Source organism: Uranotaenia lowii, chromosome 2 (genome assembly GCF_029784155.1).
Source record: "Uranotaenia lowii strain MFRU-FL chromosome 2, ASM2978415v1, whole genome shotgun sequence".
Classification (NCBI taxonomy): domain Eukaryota; kingdom Metazoa; phylum Arthropoda; class Insecta; order Diptera; family Culicidae; genus Uranotaenia; species Uranotaenia lowii.
This window is the reverse complement of record NC_073692.1, coordinates 217,879,818-217,904,623: the sequence shown is the minus strand read 5'-3', so window position 1 is coordinate 217,904,623 and position 24,806 is coordinate 217,879,818. Positions and strand designations below refer to the sequence as shown.

The 24,806-nt window shown below is 34.7% G+C and overlaps 1 protein-coding gene across 6 annotated transcripts in view; it reads right to left on the bottom strand.

Annotated features, from left to right (window-relative positions):
* Window positions 1-12,791: 12,791 nt before the first annotated feature.
* LOC129745934 (uncharacterized) overlaps window positions 12,792-24,806 on the bottom strand; it is a 111,457-nt gene continuing 99,442 nt past the window's right edge. For all 6 annotated transcript variants that reach the window (XM_055739328.1, XM_055739331.1, XM_055739329.1 and 3 more), the window contains exons 5-6: window positions 21,139-21,458; window positions 12,792-13,736 (exon numbers count right to left, since the gene is read on the bottom strand). In XM_055739328.1, the coding sequence (XP_055595303.1) occupies window positions 13,051-13,736; window positions 21,139-21,458 (1,006 nt within the window). In that variant the 3' untranslated portion in view covers window positions 12,792-13,050. The remainder of the gene's footprint in view (window positions 13,737-21,138; window positions 21,459-24,806) is intronic.

The window sequence follows — 24,806 nt, the reverse complement described above, 5'->3', positions numbered from 1 at the left end:
GAGATTCGCTTTTTGAATGCCGTCGAGGCGTCTTTGGAATACGCGAGTTTTGGAAAAAGGTTCGGTCGGTCTCGACAACAGGATAACAGCATAAAAATGCTTGTATCCCGACATGCCATAAAACGCTCAGTAAATATGTAGGATAAAAAGTGCATGGATGTCGTATAAAACCTGGAGGCTGTATCAGATAGCTAAAGCTGCCTCTCGCTTACGATGTTTGAATCTGGGAAAAAAAAACAGTCAAACGATCTTGCAGTTGCAGAAGTGACAAGTTAGTCAGGACAAACTTCTTAGCTGAGGAGAGTGAAAGATCCGCCACCGCCACCGTTCGTTAGAAAAACTTTTCGAGGTCTAAGAAAGACTAAGCAGGTCAGCTATTGACATCTCTAACAGCTCTTTCGAGTCCCGAATAGCGATAACCTACCCGCAGCACAAAGTACAAACATTACCGTCTTTTTAGGGAGCTTTTCGAAAGCTTTTGAAAACGGCCATACATTTGTCCTAACTACAAAACGTCAAACATTTACCTGGCATCGCGGATCAGCAATTTCCCAGCGTGTTAAACGAACAGCGGATTTTTTATTGTTTACAGATTTTTCGGCATATCATGGTCCGCTGAATTATAACATCATTAAGCATGTTCAATGACCTAAATGTGTTTGACGCCAATAAATGGAAACAAATCTTCAATTTGAACAAAAAAAGATTTCTGTATCGAAACACCATTGACAAATCTTATCTTTACATTTCAAAATAAAAATCAACTGGGATGTTATAATATTTCAAAACAAAAACATCTACAAAGCGGACCAACTTATTCACCCAATTCAATACTTTTCATTATCCCACTCAGAAACAGTTACCACAGATGCCACTTAAGGATCCGACCGCTTTAATCGCCCTTTTTGTTATGTTTTCTCCCCCAGCAGCAGAACGATAAAGGCATCTGGCCAGTCAGGCCAACTTGAACGTGCGGACGACGAGCATAATTCTGCCTAACATGATAGAAAAAATAAATACAGATGGTGCATTTTCAACCACTCTACTCGAGCCAAGAGTTTGCGTATTCTGCTATCTGCAGTTTAGGCTCTCTTCCGCTCTCTTTGCATATGCAATCGCCCTGTAAACACACACTCTCTCTCTATGTAACTCTCTCGAAAGAACGAGTGAGAGAGTGTTGATTGAAAACAAACACTTCGGCTGTGGATGTAGTGGTGTTGTGTTATTTTTATGATGACGGTTGATCGATGAGTTTCGCGGAGCATATCGCTTTGACAGCTGACAGCTGCGAGGAAAACGATCAGTTGGGCGTGCTTGCGACGAGATGAGCCAATTTATCGTTCCGTTACTTCAGTGGGAAGCATGCGCATTTGCCTTTTAAATATTTTGTGAAACAACGGTTGGTCTGGGTTGAAAAGATGCATGCTTTCCAAATAGTTAAACTGATAATACTCTGCCTAACTAACCTAAGGCAGTAATCATAAACGATCACTTCTGATATTTGAAAATTATATTGCATGGTGAACAATTTTGACTGATGGAAAAAATCCCTTTGCTCTTGTATTTTGCAATTTGCACATTTTCACAGGCACGAGATTACAGCAGCAAGGGCTTCCCTTTTTTAGTGAAGTTCATCAATCCCAAAAAAAAACTCTTCACTTCGAGCTGAGCAACTGGCCTACGGAACTCCTGTATAGCTTATCTTCTTCGACTCGCATACCGTCGTGAGCCAGCGAAAACCGAGAAACTTCACTGACTGTTGTCCTATCACGCTTTTTTCTTCGTTGATACTAACATTATGATTTCGTAGTCAAGAAAGTACCTCCTGCAAATTTTGATTGTGCTCTGCTTTCGTTCTTCCGTGAACGATTATGTCATCTAAGTAGTTGCGAACGTCCCGACAACCTGCAAGAACGTTAGTCTGAGGCGTTTCTTGGAAAATGTCGGGTGCGTTGCAAAGCCCGAACGGAAGTCTTCTAAAGCGGAAGGGAGCATTTCCCACGTAGAAGTTTGTAAGGTGTCTCGACTCTTCAGCGAGTTCCACGTGGAAGAACGCGCTTCTCAAATCGATGGTAGAGAACCCCTTCGAGCCATATAAGTCTGTCAAAATCTCCTCTAAAGTTGGCATTCGAAATGGAGTCCTTATTATTGACTTGTTCGGACCTCTCAGATCCACAACCAGACGTATATCGCCAAGAGCGACGAACAAAACTATATATCAGAGGGTTAAATCAATAATATTTTTGATTTTTTCATAAGGTTTTCAATTAAAAACAGACATGTAGGTTGAACAAAGACGAGCAAAAACCTTTGTTTGGGCAGACCATTTCGGATGGTAAAAATAAGACTTTACTTGTCGACTTGTGAAACAGGAAGAGCCATTTCATTTTATTTGAACTTATAATTACACTTTTTGGTGCCCTAATTCTTCATATTCTTACTTAAACTATGACAAAATGGCAACACTTTACAATGAAATTATAGCGAAAATGTCAAGGGGTATAGAAGAATGAACTAAAATATTTGAATTCAAGGTGACCAATATGCCCGAGATTGAACATACCGGCCACCTTAAACGACTGTTTAAATTATTGCAACCCTATATTGTTTTGATCCAAGCGTTGAAACTGAAACTACAAAAAAAACAACAACAAAACAAACTCGACTTACAAACAGGAACAATATTGAAAAGGGCACTCTCACATTATGCAGACTGGACAATAGCTGCTGAACTTCGGACACTTGTTGCTGCGGAATTGGTAGCTACATCTTAAGCGGCTCTCTTCTGGATTTTGGACACATCGCACTGGCCGCAGGATAGTTTGGACTGGGACAAAAAAGAAACACTGCAAATTGCATTGGCAGCGAGTACTGACCGGACAGTCAGCACTGCAGATGCCCGGATGGCTGGTGTAGGACCATAACACCAGTTCCACCCATCCGGATTGCTTTCTTACCGGGGATTTGTTGGGCCAGGAAATGGTTTGGGTACACTCACAGGAAGGTTTGTAGTTCGCATTATATTTGATGGGTTCCTTTACCAAGTGTTCAACAATGGGCACACTAACTTCAAAGTACCATCGTAGTACTTTCGAAGTGAGTACTGGCCGGTAGCCAGTACGGCAGGTTTCCAAATGGCTGGTGTTGAACCAATAACACCAGTACCACCCATCCGGATCGCATTGTTGAACCAGAACAGGAACTTTAACTGGGCAACGTCGATGCTTGGATCGTAGGTAAACGGGTACAGGTTGGATTCTATATTGGCCAATGATCAGCTACGGTAGTCAGGTTCAGTTTAGGGTTACCCAGGGCAGGTTACTTAACGCTGAGCAGAAGTGATGTACTTCTGGCGAAAGTCGCCTACATCCTGGTCACGGCACCAAAAAAAAAAAACAAATGTTGTGTCAGACCATTTTTCTCGGGTAGGGAAATAAAAAACCAACCTTTCTCGGTGTGAACAAAAACTAAGAGAGCATTTATTTCGTTTCCATCAATAATTACAGTTTTTCCCGCGAAAAACTGTAACATGTTTCAACCAATTGAGCATTCTGGCAACACTCAGCACATCATAAAACATGACAATTGGTACAAGGAGCTAACGTGGCTTTCAGTTTCAGGTGACCAATATTGTTGAGATTCAACATCCTGGCCACCTAAAACGAATGTTTTAAATTTGGCGGCCCTATTGTTTGTTTTGATTTTCAGATATGGGGATTTTTTTTTATTATCTGACAATTTGCGCCGCGGGTCTTCAGATTTTCCCCAAAATTGAAAATTTGGTTCATTTTTGCGACTTAAAAACACATGTATTTTTTCAGATTTCTAACATTTTTATTTTTTGAGTTAGCTTCGGTTTGATTTTTTTGTAAATAAAAAATAACCATTTTTCAAAGCTACATAACTCTGTTATTTTTCAACGGAAATTATAAAATAGCACATCAAAATGCATTGAAATTTTATCAGCTCTCCAAATAAATTAGTTGAAAAAAATTAAATAATGACCTTCAACATGAAAAGTTGTAAATAAACTTTGAATGGCGTCTAAAAGTACCGTCTGCACCACCGAATATTCTGCAAAAATTACCATTGTATAGCTCAATTTATGGTGCAACTTTCATCTGAAGACACCAAAGTGGGCCATCCACTCCTTGAAGAGTTATGAAAGAAATGATGACACTAAATCTCTTTTTTTGCATCGAAAACAAACAATGGTCGAACAACTGCACTCCCATATGGAGGTAGCACGCACTTCTAACAACATGGAAACAAAAGAACTTATCAAAGCAGGTAAAAAACACTACTTTTTCGTGCTTTGTAAAGTGTTTGCAGCATAACTGACTTTAAATTTGACCCAAAATTCTTAGTATCGTATTGTTAATGTGATTTAACAAATAATGGGAATGTTGCTTTTACAACCTAGTCATATGCTATATAACTTATTAATTTTTCGATCATAGATCATTGTGAAGCATAAATAATCAATGCCATTAGTAGAAGGTTCAGTCCCTGTGTTTGGGATCACAAAAATGTGATTAAAAAATGAAGTATAGACTTGCTTTACATACTTTTTATATAGGAAGCTAAGCACTGGACACCAAAATGAAGAAATAATCGAAAAGCTCAGTATGGCCAGCCCAGGCAGTAAAAAGCATCATTCCCATTGTAGGTAATATGGCATTGGAAATATGATACTTTTACCGTATTCGTTTTCTCCATTCGCCCAGTTTTGAGGTTTACCATACTAGAACCAGGCGCGGTCCTATGGGGGGGGTGATCGGGGTGATCACCCCCCCCCAAGCGACAAAAAACCGTTACAAAGTACTCGCAAACGTTGGAATTTCTATAAAAACTTCGAACTTTTCCTAGTGGGTGTTCTTTCGAATTTTCAAAATTTTCCACTCCGTGGGGGTGATTGTTAAAATAAAAAAAATTAATAATTTTTTAAATTCTTGTATGTATGTATTTTTTCATTTGTATGTATTTTTTCATTTGTAAAATTACATTTATATCGGAAGGTTCTTTAAAGAGTTCTTAAATTGATAATTTTTTAAACTGCTGAAAATACAAATGACGAAAATGATCTTTTTTTTATCAACAGTTGTTCGCAGTGAATGTTAGAGATTCGCAGATTGTTTTTTAAAGGGATGCATAAGTTGTTTAAAGGATATCAAAATATGTTTGTAGAGAAAGTTTTTTAAACTTCTCTAATTTCAAATTTAATACAAAACTCAAATTTAGTTCAATGAAATTTGAAGGGAAGAGGAGAAGTAGTGTGCATCATGGTCGTGTAATATTGTTTTTTTTTAAAGAAGTGTATCTTATCAAGTTCACCCAACTTTGATGATTAATCATTTAGATAAAAAAAAAATGTTTGAATCATTACAAATTTGATGCTGATATAAAATTTTTTTTTCAAAAACGCATTTTCAGGCACAAGGCCACAGAATTAACATTTGTTTAGATGAAAAGAATGTAAGAGCAAGTTTTGATTTTTGTTGGTGCCTGAAATTATTTTCAAATACCTATGTTAAAAATTATTTAAGTGAATTCTGCACTTTTCTGAAAAAAAAACTTTTAAACATCAGAATTAAAATTCAAAATAGGGGTCATACCTTACTTCTTTCCCCAAGAACGCAAGTAATTTTGACTTCTGTGAAAAAAAATTGAATGTTCTTAATTCTGTAAAATAAAAGACTTTTAACGAATGTTTAAAGAATCGTTTTCAGCCTGAAGCATTTTTTTTAAATGATATAAAATCTTTGTTTTTAAAAACTTTTTTTAGTAATGTCAGAAATACTTTTCTTTCCGAATTATTAAAAACTGTAGATCTTTCAGAATCAGTTTTTATTCATGTTAACTTGTAAGTTCATCATTTATCGAATGATTGACTTCACTCAAAACTGTTTCATTTAAAAAATTTTAAACTCCATATTACCAAAACAAGAGGTGATAAACAAAATCTAGTTGAAGATTCGAGTTCATCGCACCAAAATCTACTAAATCAATCATTAAAACATAAACACCAAAATGCATTCTCTTGAATTATTTTGGTAAGACGTTTTTATAAGAAAAAAATCAAAAATTTTCAAATCTAATCAAAACTAATCTTTTTTATCTTCATATTTATGAAGAGTTTAATCACCGTGACTTTAAAAAATTAAAAGAACATAACTATCAACATTTTAAAATTATGAAAATTGTTGGCAAATAGGAAGTTAGAAGAAATGTATGGATGTTGAAAATGAGAGATTAGAATTTTATAAAAAGCATTTTAATCACATGTCATCCATTTTTTCCTCATGGATCCAAAAAATAAACAAATAAATTAATATGTAAAAATTAACGTTATTATCAATTATTCTGACCTGATCTGATTTTTTGTTAAAATTCAAGTTTAATTTTTTATCAAATCTGGTGTTATATTTGATGTATTTTTCTTCTGGTTCAAATTATGGCTTCATTCCAAATTGAAATCCGTTTCAGATGTTTTGAAAATACTTGATTTTTTTAAATACAAAATAAGAACCAACATTTCGAATAATATATTAATGACTAACCAGAAATAAAATTGATTTGAAATTTTGATTCTGATTTATTTTTGAAATTTGAAATTCAAAACCCCCAACCCATGGACGTGTCCTTTGCAGGGGTCTGGTGTGCAGCAAATATTTAAGTCTCATTTGAAACTGTAAACTCAACCCCCCCCCCCCCTCCCCCCCCCACTCGCTCTCTCCAAATGAACTTTTTTTTCGCCATGTATTTAGATACGTTATTGACTGATTTTTGAAAATTTGGAAAATCACCCCCCCCCCCAAGAGCCAGCTCGAGGACCGCCCCTGACTAGAACGAACATAATTCGTCGTCAGTGTTTTGCTACCTCGATCGCTCGCAAACGAATCTTCAGTGTTTCACCGTCCATTTTAAATCAAATCTGGATGCAAAACTGAGCGCATAAACTTCTAAAAATGACAGCAAAATTCGCAAAACTCGTTGTGACCTGGTGCAAAACTGGGTATAAACGAATACGTTATTAGATTTGTGGATATGACATGAAGTCAGTTTAGCTGCAACACTCAACCGCCCCTACTTTCAAAACAGTCCCATATGCAAAAACAAGCAAGCGAGAAAATCAGCTTTTTCTGTTTTGAAATATATTCTTAAAATGAGACCACCACTTTCAGCACAAACGAAAATCGTTTCTAGGTTGTCATGATAAATCGTAAGACCTGAAATTTTCGAAATTGAGTTATTGGTAAGGTCGAGAGCACCATTTTTATTCATTATGGGACTGTTAATCGACCATATTTGAAACCTTTTCCAAATCTACTTGCATGACAGTCCCATACAGAATATTTTTTTCTCACCAAGCTTCTTTCTAAGACTTAAATTATATATAATACCAACAAAACTGTAACACTTGAAAAAGATTGTATCTTATGTTACACGAATAAAAATGAACTATTATTATTATTATTAAATTTAATCATTTTTTAACTTCTAAATGCAATTTTCAGAAAAGTAACATACTTTTGGAAAAATATCGTAAATTCCACATTTGGAGTTGATTTTTTTACGATTTTTGATTGTATCCGATAGTTTTTCGCTCAGGAAGTCAGACCTGCCTGGATTCGATAAAATCGCCTTCGAAAACTAGTGTACATCATTCGACATCAAGTGAGTTATATTATTTTAAATGACTCAAAGCAATAAATCAAAGACTATTTCGCCTAAAGAAGCATTGAAAAGTAACCAAATCCGTGTTATTTCACATATGGGACTGTTATTCGGGTTTATTTCATATAGAACAGCCACAAATTGATATTTTTTCGAAATTTCTAGAACAAAACCTCTACTTTTAGTGTTTTATTTTGTAGCCCTATGTTGACCTAAAATGATGAAAATTCATATGGGACTGTTATGTGAGTAGGGGCAGTCTACAAAGCACGAAAAAATAGTGCTTTTTACCTGCTTTGATAAGTTCTTTTGTTTCCATGTTGTTAGAAGTGCTTTCTATCTCCATATGTGAGTGCAGTTGTTCGACCATTGTTTGTTTTCGATGCAAAAAAAGAGATTTAGTGTCATCATTTCTTTCATAACTCTTCAAGGAGTGGATGGCCCACTTTGGTGTCTTCAGATGAAAGTTGCACCATAAATTGAGCTAAACAATGGTAATTTTTGCAGAATATTCGGTGGTGCAGACGGTACTTTTAGACGCCATTCAAAGTTTATTTACAACTTTTCATGTTGGAGGTCATTATTTAATTTTTTTCAACTAATTTATTTGGAGAGCTGATAAAATTTCAATGCATTTTGATGTGCTATTTTATAATTTCCGTTGAAAAATAACAGAGTTATGTAGCTTTGAAAAATGGTTATTTTTTATTGACAAAAAAATCAAACCGAAGCTAACTCAAAAAATAAAAATGTTAGAAATCTGAAAAAATACATGTGTTTTTAAGTCGTAAAAATGAACCAAATTTTCAATTTTGGGGAAAATCTGAAGACCCCCGGCGCAAACCCGTCAGATAATAAAAAAAAATCCCCATATGCACGTTTGGTACAATAGAAATATAGCAAGATCGTCACTCAACTACATCATCGGAAGGATCGGATTGTGAATTGCTTCGCAGCGGTCAGAGAAGTTCACAGGAGCTGGTCATCACCACAGACAGGTCGGTTCGATTCGGATCGTGGTTACACTGGATCTGGTACTCCGAATTTGATGTTTACTGTTGGAGTCTGGTTACTTTTTTTGGACGAATTACTGGAAGGTTTTTATTGAGGTGGGTTGGATTCGATTTAGCCTTTTGGTCACCAATGGGCACACTGACTTTAAAAGTTTTGGACAGCACTTTTGAAGCGAGTACTGGCCGGACAACCAGTACGGCAGAAGCCCGGATGGCTGAAGTTGAGGCATCAACACCAGTACCATCCATCCGGGTCGCATTGGTGATCGGAAATGGGAACACTTTAAACATCAACGGATAGTTGCCAACTGGGACTGGGTCAACGCTTAAGATAGGGTCACTTGAAAGGGTAGCCTGTTTAGCAATGACGTTGTTCTCGGGACTTGATCAGCTTGTACTTGGGATAGGGCATACACGGCTTCTTGAGAACTGGGATACTTATGCTGTGACGGCTCGGGACGGGAAACAAACACCAACATGATCAGCAGTCGGCGCGGTTACTCCCAAAGTACATATTTGCTGATTACTTTGGGAAGCTAGTACTGGCCGGGCGACCAGTACGGCAGGTATCCAGATGGCTGGCATTGGACCAACCAGTACTTCCCATCTGGGTCGAACTGCTGATCGGGAAAGAACGGGATAAACAAACTCCGTCACAGGGGAAATTCACAGGCACTGTAATAAGCGATGATCGTCGTCGGGTTCGGTACTCAAAATCTTTTCGGCTTAGGATTTCCAAGGACAGGATAGCTTAACGCTAGCAGAAGTAGTGATATTCTGGCGAAAGCTTCCTGAATCCTGGTCACGGCACCAAATGTTGTGTCAGACCATTTTTCTCGGGTAGGGAAATAAAAAACCAACCTTTCTCGGTGTGAACAAAAACTAAGAGAGCATTTATTTCGTTTCCATCAATAATTACAGTTTTTCCCGCGAAAAACTGTAACATGTTTCAACCAATTGAGCATTCTGGCAACACTCAGCACATCATAAAACATGACAATTGGTACAAGGAGCTAACGTGGCTTTCAGTTTCAGGTGACCAATATTGTTGAGATTCAACAACCTTTTTTTCATTTATTTTGCCGAAAATGTATAGCATTGCCTTTTAAACAAAGTTTGAATAAAAAATGAAAATCTTGGAAATGAAGAGATTTGATTTCTTTTTAAAGCTTTAAAAAATCAATTCCAAATTATTTGATATACTTCTAATTGCACGTCTCATTTTTGGCAGAAAAAATCTCAAACCCCCATTCTTTTTGTTAATAAAAGGAAATCGAAATAACTAGGCCATTATTGGTTTGAAAGTTGTTTCACTCACCGCTCCCTTTTGTCAAATTTCCGAGCTCACCACCCCCTGTTAAGTGAGTTTTGTGAAAAATTAGTCGATACTCGTTGATATTGTCGAAGAAATTTACGTCTGAATATTTATATATGATACATTTATGTGTGTGGTTTAATGCTCAAAATTCACTCGAAAACATATTTTGTAGTGATTTCTATTTTTAAAAAATAGAAAAAATTGTAGTAATTATCAAATTACAACTTTTTTAGGTTTTATTTTTGACACTTTACCAGCATTATGGAATTCGTGTCTATAATTACAAAATATGAAAAAAATAAAAAAAACAAGAGAATAATCATATTTCATTCCAGTAGTCACAATCATGACTCGTAATCATCGAGAAAGTAGATCTGTAATTTATAATTTTATTTTCAATATATTTGTAACATTTCATTTTTTTTTTAACCCTTTAATGCGTAGTGTTGTTTTAAAACAACACTAATCAAAATCCAAATATCTCGAAAACGCGTGGATATTTTTGAGTGATGTATTCACAAAAAATATTCTAGAGATTAAAAGAAATTAGCCCATGGTATTTTTATTACGTTTTTTAATGTATGTGTGAAAAATCTAACAAAATATGCTGAAAAATTGAAAAAAATTATTTTTTTTTTTAGAGTAGATTTTGGAAAATCGCTCTTATTTCTTCAGATTTGCAAATTCTAACAAATTTTTTAATCTCAATCAATCACAAACACCTTCCTGCACCCAATTAACAAGGTTTTGAAGAAATTAGCAAAACCGTACTGAAATTAATCAAGAATTTCAGAAAATATGTTTTAACTTTGATGCGCCATAACTTTTATTATACTCAAAATAACGACTTCAAACCTGTTGAGTTTTGTTTTTCAAATTAAAATGTTATTATTTTACTGAATCAATAACTGCAATTCTCATTTTAAAAAAGTCATGCATTAAAGGGTTAAATAGTGCACAAATTTATCTTATGAATTTTAATCTATTTGCAAATGTTAGCTTCAATCTCAGAAGTGAGATCTGGTAGAATAACATTTAATGCATATTTGGATTAGACACGTCCAAAACAGCTCTTGAAATTTAAGCATAGCGAAAAAATATGGCCGAAACCATCCCATAGATAAATGTTGTGAACGTTTCAACTCAGTGTACCATCTTTTTAATTTCGATATGTGTAGACGTAGATTTAAATTAGGATTAAGTAGTATTTCTTAGTTTTAAGTTAGTCTGTATGGTATTCCAGCCAAAGAATTAAATAAAAAAAAATAAAATGTGAATTTTGTGTGCTATCAAAAATCATGATTTATTAATATTATCTTAAAAATCAATTTAAAAAAATGGGAATATTGTGTCCATAAAGGATTTTTTTTAATTATTCGTACATTCTCTGTTGCCAGTTTCTTACTACTTGAAACGTAGGGTTGAAATTGTATTTCATTCGTTCCAGGTTAAAAGTCTTATATGAGAGCTTGAAATTAAGAGCAAATCAATTAAAGAAGAATTCCAAAAACTTCAGACATCAGAATCACAAATCATAATTTTTATTTCAGAATTAAATGTAGATTTAAAACCAAAATTGATAAATAATGATGATAAAAATAACACGATGTTTGCTAATAAATTTTCAGACAAATAAATCAGAATAATACTAAAATATATAAGTTTTAAAATTAGGTTTAAATTCATAGCAATAATTATCAAAAACATATCTCAAATATTTGCATTTTCGAACGTTCCAAATGGGAATTATAAAATTTCATTGCGTTGCGTTGCTTAATTTCGCAGCTCAGGAAAAGAAATATTTGAAAGACACCTAGAAATGTTCTTCTTTTCAACAATAAATGCATTAATTTCATTTAGAAGATTACATTTATAACGAGAGATTCATTAATTTGCTCTAAAGTCGATATATTTTTGACTCCTTTGTATACAAAATACGGAATCAATCAATTAATCAAAAATTTAAAGCAGGAAAAATTGGAGATTTACAGATTGAAGTTTTATCAAATAATATCGGAATATGTTTGTATAATTGGTTAAAAAAGTTTAAGTTACTTCTCTGATTTAGAAATTGTTAAAAAAAACTTGTGATTTAGTCCAATGAGATCAAATTGGCGGAGGAGGGGCAGTGTGCAAGATCTCATTCCCTTACTATTTGAACCTTTTTACAGTAAATATTAAAGTTGGTTTTATAGGCCGATTTTTGAAAATTTCTCAAATCAAGTTTCAGAAATACGACGCTTTGAAAAAATAAAATTCTTCTTTTTCGAATTTCAAAGGAAAGGAATGCAATTTCTTCTGACATCATTCAAGAAAGTCTTAGAGTATTGGATATTTAAGATTTTAATTCATTTAACAACGTTGTTGAAAACTACAAAACGATTTGACTCTCTAAAAACATAGAAATATTAAAAAAACATTTTCTTTAAAATTTCGTCAAAAATCTCATATTTTGCAGAATTGAGAAAAATTAGCAATAATTAAATTTCTATCATTATTTTCACAGCAATCAAAATTACTCGCGCGCGATCATCTAGAAAGTTAAACTATGAATTACAACCTTTATTTTAAAATTTTTTGTGATGGCCCAAAAGGAAGTCTGATTCTCACCAGTCTAGAGGCAAACAGTTTTTAGAAGCCATTGAAGTAGAAAAGTGTTGCATGATGCACAAAGTGAAACTATAAAACAGTTTAAAGTAGATATATAATTAGAAAAAAATGGATAAGTTTTTGAAAAATATTTCTTAAATATGTAAGTCATCATAATAATAAAACAGGATATCTTAAAATGGATAAATTTATTCAACAATATTGGCACTTTTATTAAATTTAAAATTACGTAGTGGAAGTAAAGCCTTTGACAATTTTGTTCATAACAATTTATAGTAAAATGTATTTACATCTAGATCTGGACAATAGACGACAGTAAGAAATCCGCCACCGGGTGTGGAAAGCTTTTGAAACAGTCTTAGAAGCTAAACCGAATATCAAGATTTAAGTACACTGCTAATCCCCTGTGTGGAAGAGTTCGTAGAAGCAGCCTCACAGTCTAATACTGTCTTTTGATTTTACTTTCTCGCGCTCCCTCGCCTCCCGTTCCTTTTCTTTGAGATTGGAGGACGAGTGGCCCCGCACCAGGGTCAAATTCAGCGGCGGCAGTGCCATGCGGATGTTCTTCAGACGTTTACTTTTCTCAACATGCTGCTTGGAAGGAGTGTTACTGATTGATCCACTCGAAATGGCTGCAAGTTCCGCATCATTCAACTTCCGGCTGCCACGATCTGCACTGTGCACAATCATGTCCGACTTCCGGTAGTACCGGGGCATCGAGTAGTCCTCCTTGGCCGTTCCTGCCGTTTGAATCGAGTACAGACTGACCGATTCGCGGTATTTCTCCACCGTCGGCGTTTCCATGTAGTTCTTCGGTAGATTGGAATACGAGATTGATGGCACTTCCGGTGTCATGCTGATGGCATTGTAGTTGCTGGACGACGAAATGGTGAAGATGTCGTTTTCGCTGGCCGGTCGAGTCGAGAAGTACGGCTGCTCGGCCTTCAGCAGCGAAATGTTCTTGTTGATAATACTGGACGAACCGCTGAACGAGGCAGCCTCGGAGAGATTTCGGGGAGGTCGCAGGATCACCTCGTCGTCGATGTCCTGCTCTTCTTCTACGATTCGTGGAATCAACGAGGAACCGTACCGAAGCTCGCGAATGTCCTGGGACGATCCTGGGGGGAAAGAAGGGAACATTTATGACCGACTGGACAGCAAAAGGAAACATGCTGAATGTTCACAACATACGGTGAAATTAATATGCTTTTCCATATGTACAAAACCATATCCTAATAAGAAAACTCTAATTCAAGAAAATTGTTATGTGTACATAAGACCGCTGCAAGCTTTGTTATAAAATTTCAAATTTAGAAATTTTTACACCTCCGTTAATTGCTTTATTAGGTTGTTTTTACTGCTCAAAATAGCAATAACAATTTTGGTAGCGATTCATTTAGTCCTGAAGATATGTACTAAAAGTTCAACAACAAAAATATAACTTTGAATTTTAAATATCCCTTGATTCTTGCAGTACATTTCATGTGAACGAACCTCATACCTAACTTGTACCACAGAAAAGATATCCGACGTTATACGAAAATCAATACAACCTTGGTTAAAGAATTTTATGACATTTTTGTGCATGGTACTGTAACTGCTTGAGTGAGACAAGGATGTATCTTATAGAGCATTGGTGGCCAACATTTTCAACAGGCGGGCCAAACTTCAGAAATGAGATTGGCTGGCGGGCCAAAAAAACAAATTGTTCTGAACTATTCAAAGAAAAAAAAAGTATCAGATTTTTAAAAAAGCAATAAAAAAAAAATGCTTAGGTCACATCAAATATTGAAAAATCATTTTTGTTACTTGCATATTTTTACAAATTTTGCCCCATTTGCTCCATATTACGCAGTACCTAATGAATTATATACTCCCAACTTATGTATGTACGGCAATCTTTTAAAGGGATTTAAAACCTATTCGTTTTATCCATCTCAGAAATGTTAAATTGCTTGACTACAATGGATTTAAAGTCGATTTAATGGTATCTAAATATAAAAAAACGATCGCCCGTTTTCCAAAGTTTTCAAGTTCACCGGTGTACTTAGAAAAATTTTATAGACAAATTGAATAAACCACAGAATGGAATGGTTGAAAAAAGTAATGCTCACAAGCTTTTGACATTTAAATTTTTTTTTTAACGAACGTTAGTTATATAATAAGTTATTGATTTTTCAAAGTACAAACCAAGGTTCCGAAGTCACAAAAAAATCTATATTTTCACAGAATTTTGAGCAAATTTCCGTCACAGAATCTGTGTCACAGAACGCAAAATATTCTAAGTAATCACAGAATTCACAGATTTTTAAAATTTGGTTACGTTATTCCAAAATTATAATTTTTGTTGTCTATAGAGTTTTTAGATTTTTAACTTTGAATTGGAGTAATATTATAAAATTCTTATTTTTTAAAATTAAGTTTTATTAGTGACACTTTACCATCCTTAATAAGATTGTTAAAGTTATTGATTTTCTGAACCAAAATGTAAAAAACAGTCAGTTTTTCATGATTTTAAATGGAAGTAATAGGAATAGCATCACAGAAAATCATCACAGAATTTTTGGATGAAATCACAGATAGTCAGAATGTTGTAATTGTTTTTCGGCATATCAGTCTTTATTTTCTTGAAACGATGTTTTGATTGATCCTATGTTTCGGTGCTGATTGGCATCTTCCTCAGGAAATCGTATTAACTTTATTGATCTAAATATTTTTAAGAATCTGTGTGTTAATCAATTCTTTTACCTACTTACAACCTATTCTACCGCTGCCGGCAAGGCTGTCCCATATGCAAAAACAACGAACCGAGAAAAACGGCTTTAAAGATTTTTATAAACTTTTGTGGATTTCTCGGTTGAAACTTTAACTTTTCTATTTCATTCTTCACAGATATTAAGATAATTGTTGTAGAATTTCGTCCAATGTTTTTTTGCTTTGGAAGTTGTAGATGCAGAGGAGAAAATAATGATGGGACAGCCTTGCGAGTATATTTCGCATGCATATTAAATGTACCCGCAAAGCTGTCCCATATTTGGCTTTTCTTTTGTCAGTTGATCATTGGATTCTCTCTATCTGCGCTGTATTATGATGTTTATGACATCTACATATATACATAAAAAGCAATTTCTTTATGTTTGTTTGTTTGTCCTCTATAGACTCAGCTGTCTTAAGAGCTAGAGGTCTGAAATTTGGCATGGATGCTTATTAGAACTAGGAAAGATGAAAAATGTTTTCAGATTTCCGGATGACCCCTTCTGAAGGGGGTCGTCCATACAAGACAAATATTGTTTTCGTGATAATGACGTTATTTTTCGTCGGATTGTGTTGAAAATTTGCTCATGAGTGTGTTGAAAGACGAGCAATCGATTTGAAATGTCAAATTTTGTGTAAGGGGACAGCCAAAGGGGTCGTCCATATTAACTGTTCGCTGTTTTTGCGATATTGACGTTATCATACATCGTATTCAGATGAAAATTGGTACATGATAGTTTTGAGTGACGTGCAATCGATTTGAGGTATCAAATTTAAATCAAGCCAGGTTAGATTAGGAAAAGATGAAAGTATGTACCTAGTTTAGTTCGAGAGTTTGTGCATTAAAAATCCCAGTTATAACCAATTGCAGTGTTTTATAAGATTGTATCTTAAATTGCAATGATAATTAAAAACAACAAACAAAAAAAAATTGTGTAAGGGGCCGGCAAAAGGGGTCGTCCATATTAAATTTTCAGTATCTTAGTGATATTGTCGTTTTTGAACATCGAATTGGGATGAAAAATTGCACATAGGAGTTATTAGGGACAAATAACTGATTTCACTTATCCAAACTAAAATCAGGGGTCGGCCAAAGGGGTCGTCCATGTTAACCACCGTTGATGCGATATTGTCGTTATTATACATCGGATTCAGACGAAAATGGGTACACGAGAGTTTTGAGAGATGAGCAATGGATTTCAGGTATTCAATTCAGTGTAAGGGGCCGGCAAAGGGGGTCGTCCATATAAACCTTTCAATATTTTTGCAATATCGTCGTTATTATACATCGGATTGGGATGAAAATTTGCACACGGTAGTTTTCAGGGACGGACAATCGATCTCAGATGTCAAATATTTTGCCAGGGGTCGACGAAAGGGATCGTCCATATAAATTAATTTTTCACTATTTTCAGCAATATTGACGTTATTATACAATGGATTGCTTTGAAAATTTGCACACGGGAGTTTTGAGGGAAGGCAATCGATTTCAGATATCAAAGTATATATAAGAGCCCCCGAAAGGGGTTTAGCTTTTTGGCAATAATTGCGTTGTTATGTAATGATTTAGTCGAAATTTATACACGTGGTTTTTGATTCCTGATTTCATCTTTAGTAGCAGACGACAGACGAAGTTATCGTCCAATATTTTTGCAATTATTACTTAACAATGAATCTGGAAAAAAATTGACTTTCATACAAACTGTTTATGACATATTCCAAGTTGAAAGCGAAACGGAGTTCGATTGGGATCAGCTAGTATTTAGATAAAGATAACGTAAGTTTATCGTAAGAATTGAGTAGTTCTAAAATAAAATTAATAACAACGTACTATGAATAAAATAACCTGTACCTTCATCTTTTGGAAAGTTGGTCGATTATCTTTTCAGAAAAACTATAAATACCTACAAATTAAATTAATGCTGAATCAGAAACAGCAAAGCATCTTGACTTCAAATATTTAATGAGAAAAATCTATACAATACTTCGCGTGTGCTACCAGGTACGCGTATTTTGGTTCGTAGATTTTATGAAAATCCAAGCAGTAAGTAACAGCATGACAAAAAACAAAAAAAAATATGGCTTTGTAGCTGACTATTTTCCATGTTTTACAACGAACAATTCAATAAGCCTCATGCGAAATTAAAAAAATACAGTTTGGTGGAATTGGCGGCTAAGCTTAGCTGGAAAATGTTCTTTTTGACTGTTTTATCTATTCTAAGTTTCGAAATTTTAATGAATGCTTATTTTGGCGCACACATTGTATGGATATTTGTAAATATAGACATATGGGACAGCTTTGCGGGTATATTTCATATGGGACAGACATGACTTGGTATTTTTTTTCATATATGTTGAGAACAAAGTTATGAAAGTTTTTAGCCAAATTGAAGAACTAACTGAATTTGAACGATTTTTGAGATAAACTGAAAAATGACCACGTTGCCACCTAAAATATAATTGGATTTGGATTAATTTTCATGAATTTACCCTTTTCTGTTGAAGCTTAGCAAATAAAACCAAATTGGAAATATTTACAGATCAAACTTTTGATAATTTACATAATTTACAAAAGTTCTTAAATTTTGATGGATGCACAAAGTTGTTGAAATAGAATGCAAGTCACAGATAGTTGAAGTTGTTTTAAAAGTATGGATAATTTTAGCTGTGATGTTGATATCTTACTGTGATACGATCTTACTATCTTTCTGAGACTATCCTAACTCCTCAATATTGAAACTAGAGTCCACATGAGTGCTGTTTATAGCAATGATATGTAGTCACCAAAACCCAATCGGATAACGTTGAAAAATGTGTGATGAAATTTACAGATAACGTGTCAAATGCCGTACTATTTTTACAATTAAAAATTGTAGTTGTATTTTTTTTTATTCAGTGATGATAATCTTTATTGTAAAAGTATAAGAGGCCCTTAAAGCCAAAGGGGTACAAGTGCAAAAACGATTGATTTTGAATGGAGAATGAACGATTCTCCATGTTTCAAATAATATTTGGTGATTTTTTCAGAACTTTTAAATGATATTCGCATTCTTTTACGTTCGAAAAAAAATGCAAATGTTCGAAAAATGTATGGAGAATGGACAAACACAACAATTTAAAAGCGTGTTTTAACTTTAAGTTTTTATACAGTTATACAAAAAGAGTTTCGCGGGCCACAAAAAGTTGATCGCGGGCCATGCGGGGTTTCATGCGATTTTTAGTCATTTTTAGTCAGTTTAATTCGACTTCTACTCGTTTATCCCTTTCACCTAATACCAATATTGTTGGGGTTTTATGCGATTTTGAGTCATTTAGAACATTTTAAAGTTCAGCAGAAGCCGCCATCTTGGATGGCGTCAGACAACGAAATTCGATTTACACTCATGGTTTATTCCACGGGTCATTTACAACCAATCGCTTTTCATTTAAAAAGTCTGAAGACACTGTACTAATGATTAACTGCTCAGAAATGCGGAACTCATCCTTAGCGTGTAATTGGTTGGTTTACGAGAGAAATGACAAAATTTAGCTTTTTATATGGCTCTCATATTATAAAACTAATTAGATATTTATCTGATCATAATAAAGCCATTAAGCATTTTATTGACTAACCCAACAAACACTTTTTGCTGAATAAACGCTGAATAAATATCGTGGTTCAATTTTTAGTCAGCAATCTGGCTGAAAGAAGGCCTCAAAAATTCACTTATTCACGTGTCTTCAGCCTTTAATCATCTTGATCTGGAGAAGTTATTCAGCAAACGTCAATTGACGGATCAACCCGAAAAAAAACAAAAAAAAAGACCAGTGTCTATCCGATGTTTGGCACTCACTTTTTCCCCTCTGTGTTGTTTTTTGAACCTCCGGCTTGTTGGTCGCATGCCGCTGTACGCAGAACCAATCATGAAGTCTTCGGCGCGATGAAAATTTGTCGATCTTAAGCGACCAACATGCCTCTCAACCGAAGATTTTTTTTTTTAAATTGTGAGAGAAAGGATCTTTTTTTCAGTTTTGGGCACCAAAAATAAAATTTGTGAGAAAATGTACTCTTTATTTCAAACTTTAGCTAATGAGAAATCATAAAAAAAATCTCGTTGCATAAAGAAAACAAAAATTCCCCTCTCATTCCAGTTGCAGGGCAACAAATTTGGATCGGCACTAAAAAATATGCTTTAATTATGGTTAAAATATTGCTAATAATTTAACTAGATCGTATCTCAATAATGCAATCATCATCCATCAACTATCAAGGTTGCCTTAAAAAAATTAAAAAAAAACTCGGAGAACTCCCTGAATAAAAAAAAACTAAAATTGCTAGTATGTTTTATAAAAGCTTTATAAACGCTTAGGTGAAAGAATAATGATTTTAAAATGATCATGATGACGTTTCTAGGATAGGACAAAGCCAGATTTTAGCTTTATAGAGTTCTGGTGATGCATGGAATGTGCTTTAGCCCGGATCAGAAAGGACCGATTTTCGTTTGCGAGTCTCCGTAACATCCCAGATCTCTCTACGAACGAGAAAATCTGAATCTTCATCTCCAACGTCTTATCCGTTTTGTTGTACGGGTGTGAAAATTGGTGAATATGTGTGGTGACGTCACGAAAACTGCAAGTATTTTGAATCGCTACCTGCGGTTTATCATCCTCGCTTGGTGGTCCTGAATCTCAAACGTGGAACTTCATCGCCGCCGGTATCATAAAAAGGCGTTTTTTATGGCGTCGGTATTCCTTCTGCATTCCAACAAAAAAGTGGCGAACTGAAGTTAGTATATGTAACATTGTTTTTTTTTTTCAATTATAATAATAATGTGAGCATAATTCGCATCTTTAACTGGGAGGTACTGTTTAAACCCTATTCCAATCGATATTCTTCAGTAAAATAGTAAATAGTGTTATGAAAAACAACTAATTTCATAACACTATTTTATTCCAAATTGTTGAACTTGTTATGTTTTTCTTCGACTTAAATTTACTATGAGGGAATATCATAAGTTGAATACTCGTTTTTGTCGTTGTTCAGTATTTTACTCGAATCATGCATATTGTGAACATTCTCCATGAAAAAATAACATTTATGTTAACGTGTGTGTAAAGTGATGGTTATTTATGCCTAAATTTGAATGAACGATTTTTCTAATTCGAAACATGCACTTCACAATTTGGACAAGCATACTCTATCGAAGCGGGATTACAAATGAGTAAAAATACAACGATCACAAGCGGTGTTCACTCACCTGGTTAGTGAATTTAGAAGACGTTAGTACTAAACAGTCTGGTCGGTTGGTTTATTTGAAAAATCAGTTTTATTCTTCCAATATTTCTCTTATAAAATATTGCTACATGATACTGAATTCAACAAAATGTATAAACAAAATGGGAACAATTTCAAACATTTTAACCAATGAAGAAAATTTGTACAAACTTTATCTTTGTGTGTCCATGTTTACAATTCCCATTTACAAATAGAGTGACCAGACTAAGTGCTAATTCTAATAGGGGTAAAATAAGATTAATGGATTTTGTATAGGTTTTTCGAGTGTTTCGCGAAGTTCATGCAGTTCATTAGCGTCCTAAAACATCCAGTCGGTGCAGAGGTGTGATGGTGTTGACTGTTGATGGTGGTGGTGGTGGTGTTGTGTTGAATAAAAAGAAGAAGAGGAGGGCAATACTGGTCGGCCGCAGTGCTTTCAGTCACCGTTATTACACCGTTACAGTACGCAAATATGGTAGATGCACAATGCAAGGACTAATCGCTATCGTTACCTTCGAGTCGTCTCAGAAGCTTATCGGAATCGTTTTCCCGTCTGGAAAATCCGCCGCCGCTGCCGCCGATACTGTCCAATGAAACGTTGAGCGAGTCGTTCGAGACTGCCGAAACGACCAGCGTCGGAGGGGTTATTTCGATCGGTGAAGTGTCCGGTGAGATGGCAAACTTCACGATTGGCGGACTTTTAGCCGAGGATTTCGGAGGGGATTGTTCCTGGAATATTTGCGAGTTGGCAAAGACAGCCAGTACTTCCGGGGCCAGCATCGGAACGTTGGTCTGGATTTCACGCCGCAGGTCATCTTCGTGCACTTTCGAGCTAGGGGAAGAAAACGAAAAAGAGTTTTTTGATTAAACTCGATTTTGTTGAAAGTTTTATCGCGTACACCTAAAACAAAGTTCTTATTAAATCTGGACGCATTAAAACGGATCTATCTCGGAGCTATGTAAACGATATGAAAATAATATGAACTCAAAATGTAGGTCTTTTATTGCACTTTACAGGAAAAATAACAAAAAAAAATTCCGCGAATACCACTCATCATAGTTTGGACCTCAGCGGACTTATTTTTCCACCATCTCTTGATCTCTGTCGCATCCCGAGTCGTCCTAGCATCCTTCTTCATCTTCTGCTTGATAATTGCCCAAAATTTTTCGATAGAACAGAATTGAGGGCAGTTGTGTGGGTTGATGTTCTTTTCGTCAAAATCCACACCGTTGTTGTCCCGATACCACTGTAGTACGTCTTTGCTGTAGTGTCAGCTTGCCAAATCTGGCCAAAACTTTACCCTTGTGAGGTAGAATGTACGGAAGAATACGTTTTCTCAGGCACTCCTCCTTGAACATTTTGGAATACATGGTCTTGTTTGGCACAAAAACCTAGGTTTTTCGGCTACTACATTCTGCTTCAATGTTCGGTTTAGTTGCTTACTGTCCCGATAAGATCGTATTCCTTCGCGCAGACGAATCCTTCTGACAATGCGTATTTTCTCGAAATTTGCTTTTATACACTTATACTTAAGGTTGTCAGTATTTTCCCAGCAAGTACCCGAGCCGGACAAATTCGGGATATTTTATCTAAAAACATGGTAAAAATCGGGCATTTTAGTTTAAAATTGTCGACCAAAAACCCCGGGTAATATCCAGGCCAACTTTGCAAAAACCCAGGAATTTCTTAACAAAATTCAAGAAAAAAACGTGAAAAAAAATTTTCCGTCATAATTTATCAGCAGTTTAAATCGTATATTAGGCATTCAAAAAACTTTTATTTCCATAAAATTTTCTAAAAAATTTCTTTTTTGACGCATAAAAAAATTTCAACAAAACAATTTATTTTTATTTTATTTGTTTTGGCAAATGAAGTGAATAATTCCGGCAAAATTCGGGCTTTTCACAATGCAATCCAGGCAACCGGGCCGGACCAGACTTTTTCCGAATTCTTCATTGAATATCCGGGCAAACCCGGATAAAACCGGGCTTAACTTATACCCTTTAGGCTCCAAGGGCCTCATATTGCTTCAAACCTCCAGTAAACATTTAATTCTATGTAAAGTTTCCTGGACACTTGCTAAAACTGATTAATTAGTTTGATATTAAAACACATCTAAAAATTTGGTAAACGAAATTTTCCATTCACCAGTATTGTGCATTAGTGTTGAAGCCTAAATTGCATTATTGAATACAAATTAAACACTTTCAAGCCGGTAAAATAACGTAAGAATAGTTTTACTTCTTGATATCTGAATTTGAGTCCTGTTAACAGTTATGCAGCATTCACGGGTCTTAAAGTTTAAATTAGATTCTAATAACTAGATCCAGGCGATGTTAAAGTTTATTCATGGCAAATGGCACAATTGATTTTATGAATAGATAATAATAGAGATGAACAAATAAGAACTTAAAATAAAAATTCTCTAATCTAAAATAATTCTTGCATATTTTCTTTTAAAATGTGAATTACGACCTAACCGCCTCCTTGAGCCCTTCCAACACCCCCCAAATTTCAAAATTGACCCAGACAACCAGAAGTCGTATTTTATTTTACAGATTATATCGTATAGAACAGTGGTTTTCAAACTTTTTTCACTCATCGCCCCCTTTTGCAAAATTTTCGAGCTCAACGCCCCCCTGGGAAAATTTTCAGAAAATTTCAAAATAATGATAATCTGGATCGTTGCAAAACCATAAGCTTTTGGCTTTATGTTGTTGTAAGACTTAACTCTTAATTCATTGAAATCTATATGAGGCCCTGAGAGCCAAAGGGGTAGGGAGTATTAAAAGTGTAAATATGGTCGATTTTAATTTTACAATGTCAAACGATTCTTCGGGACAGTTTATTGGCAAAACTAAACGATACAAAATAGTACACATGTACATAGATTGGTAGTAGGCACATTTTCAGAAACAGAAATAGAATAATCAACAAACAAATTATCCTACAAAATGTTACAAATTAAAAGATTTTCAATCTTAAGTTGCATAAATTTACAAATAAATAAAATAAAACGATTCTTCATATTTCAAACCATATTTCGTGATTTTTCAGAGTTTTAGAATTTTATTTAAATACTATTTCGTCCGAAAGAAAAAAGCAAATTTTTGAAAAATGTATGAAAAATGTCCAAACACAAAAACCCTAATTTTGCTTCACAGCAAACACTTAATCTTAATAATATGTAAAATTTGCTTACCAATTACTTGAACTGACTTATTAGTTTGTTTTGATATGAAATCATATATGTATCTTAAATTTTGATGAACAAAATTCTATATTGACCATGAATTTTCATTATTGGATACAAACTTACAAACTTATTACTGTCCAGCCGGTGAAATAACGTAAAAAATAGTATTATTTCTTGATATCTGAATTTGAGTCCTGTTCAAAGTTTTGCTGCATTCACGGGGCTTAAACTTTAAATTAGATTTTAATATGAATTCCGGCAATGTAAGTAATAACCGAAAAGATTAAAAGTTTATCGAATGCAAATGGCCCAATTGAAATGAAGATAAACAAGTAAGAACTTAAAATAAAAATTCTCTTACCTAATAAAATCTTTCAAATTTTCTTCCCAAAAAGATGTAGACAGATGTAAAAGGGTGTCACAGGTTTTTTCGATGGTTGATAAACAGAAATATCAGTTTTTTAAGACAACACATTTTGAAAAATTTCAAGCCTTGTCATCTACACAGCAAGAAAAATTTGTGTAATTTTAGACCGAAAACGGAACATCGATTTTGATGTAAAATTCTATCACGATGTATTTTTTTCAAGATTGTAATTTTTGAGACGTGTAAATTTAGATCGAAAACAATGCACGAAATCGGACGACGAAAGCCGTCGTTCAAAAATACACGGGGATGTAAATTTGAAGATTTATTCTCGTAAATATTAAAAATCTTTGCTAAATATTCAGGTATTGCTGTTGTCTATGAATGAATACGCTGCTTTTAAAATTTTAATTTTGCATATATTTTCAAAAATAACCTAAAAAGATATACACCAAGCACAGCGTCAGCCTGGAATTTTTGTTTCATCCGATGATTCCCAGCACGGTGATGTTGTACAGATGGCTGTCACCAGGATCCTCGATTCGTCCCAGAACACCATTACTTTTCGGTCAGCGTCACCTCCGCCTGACGAAAATTTCTCCGAAAAATCACAGCC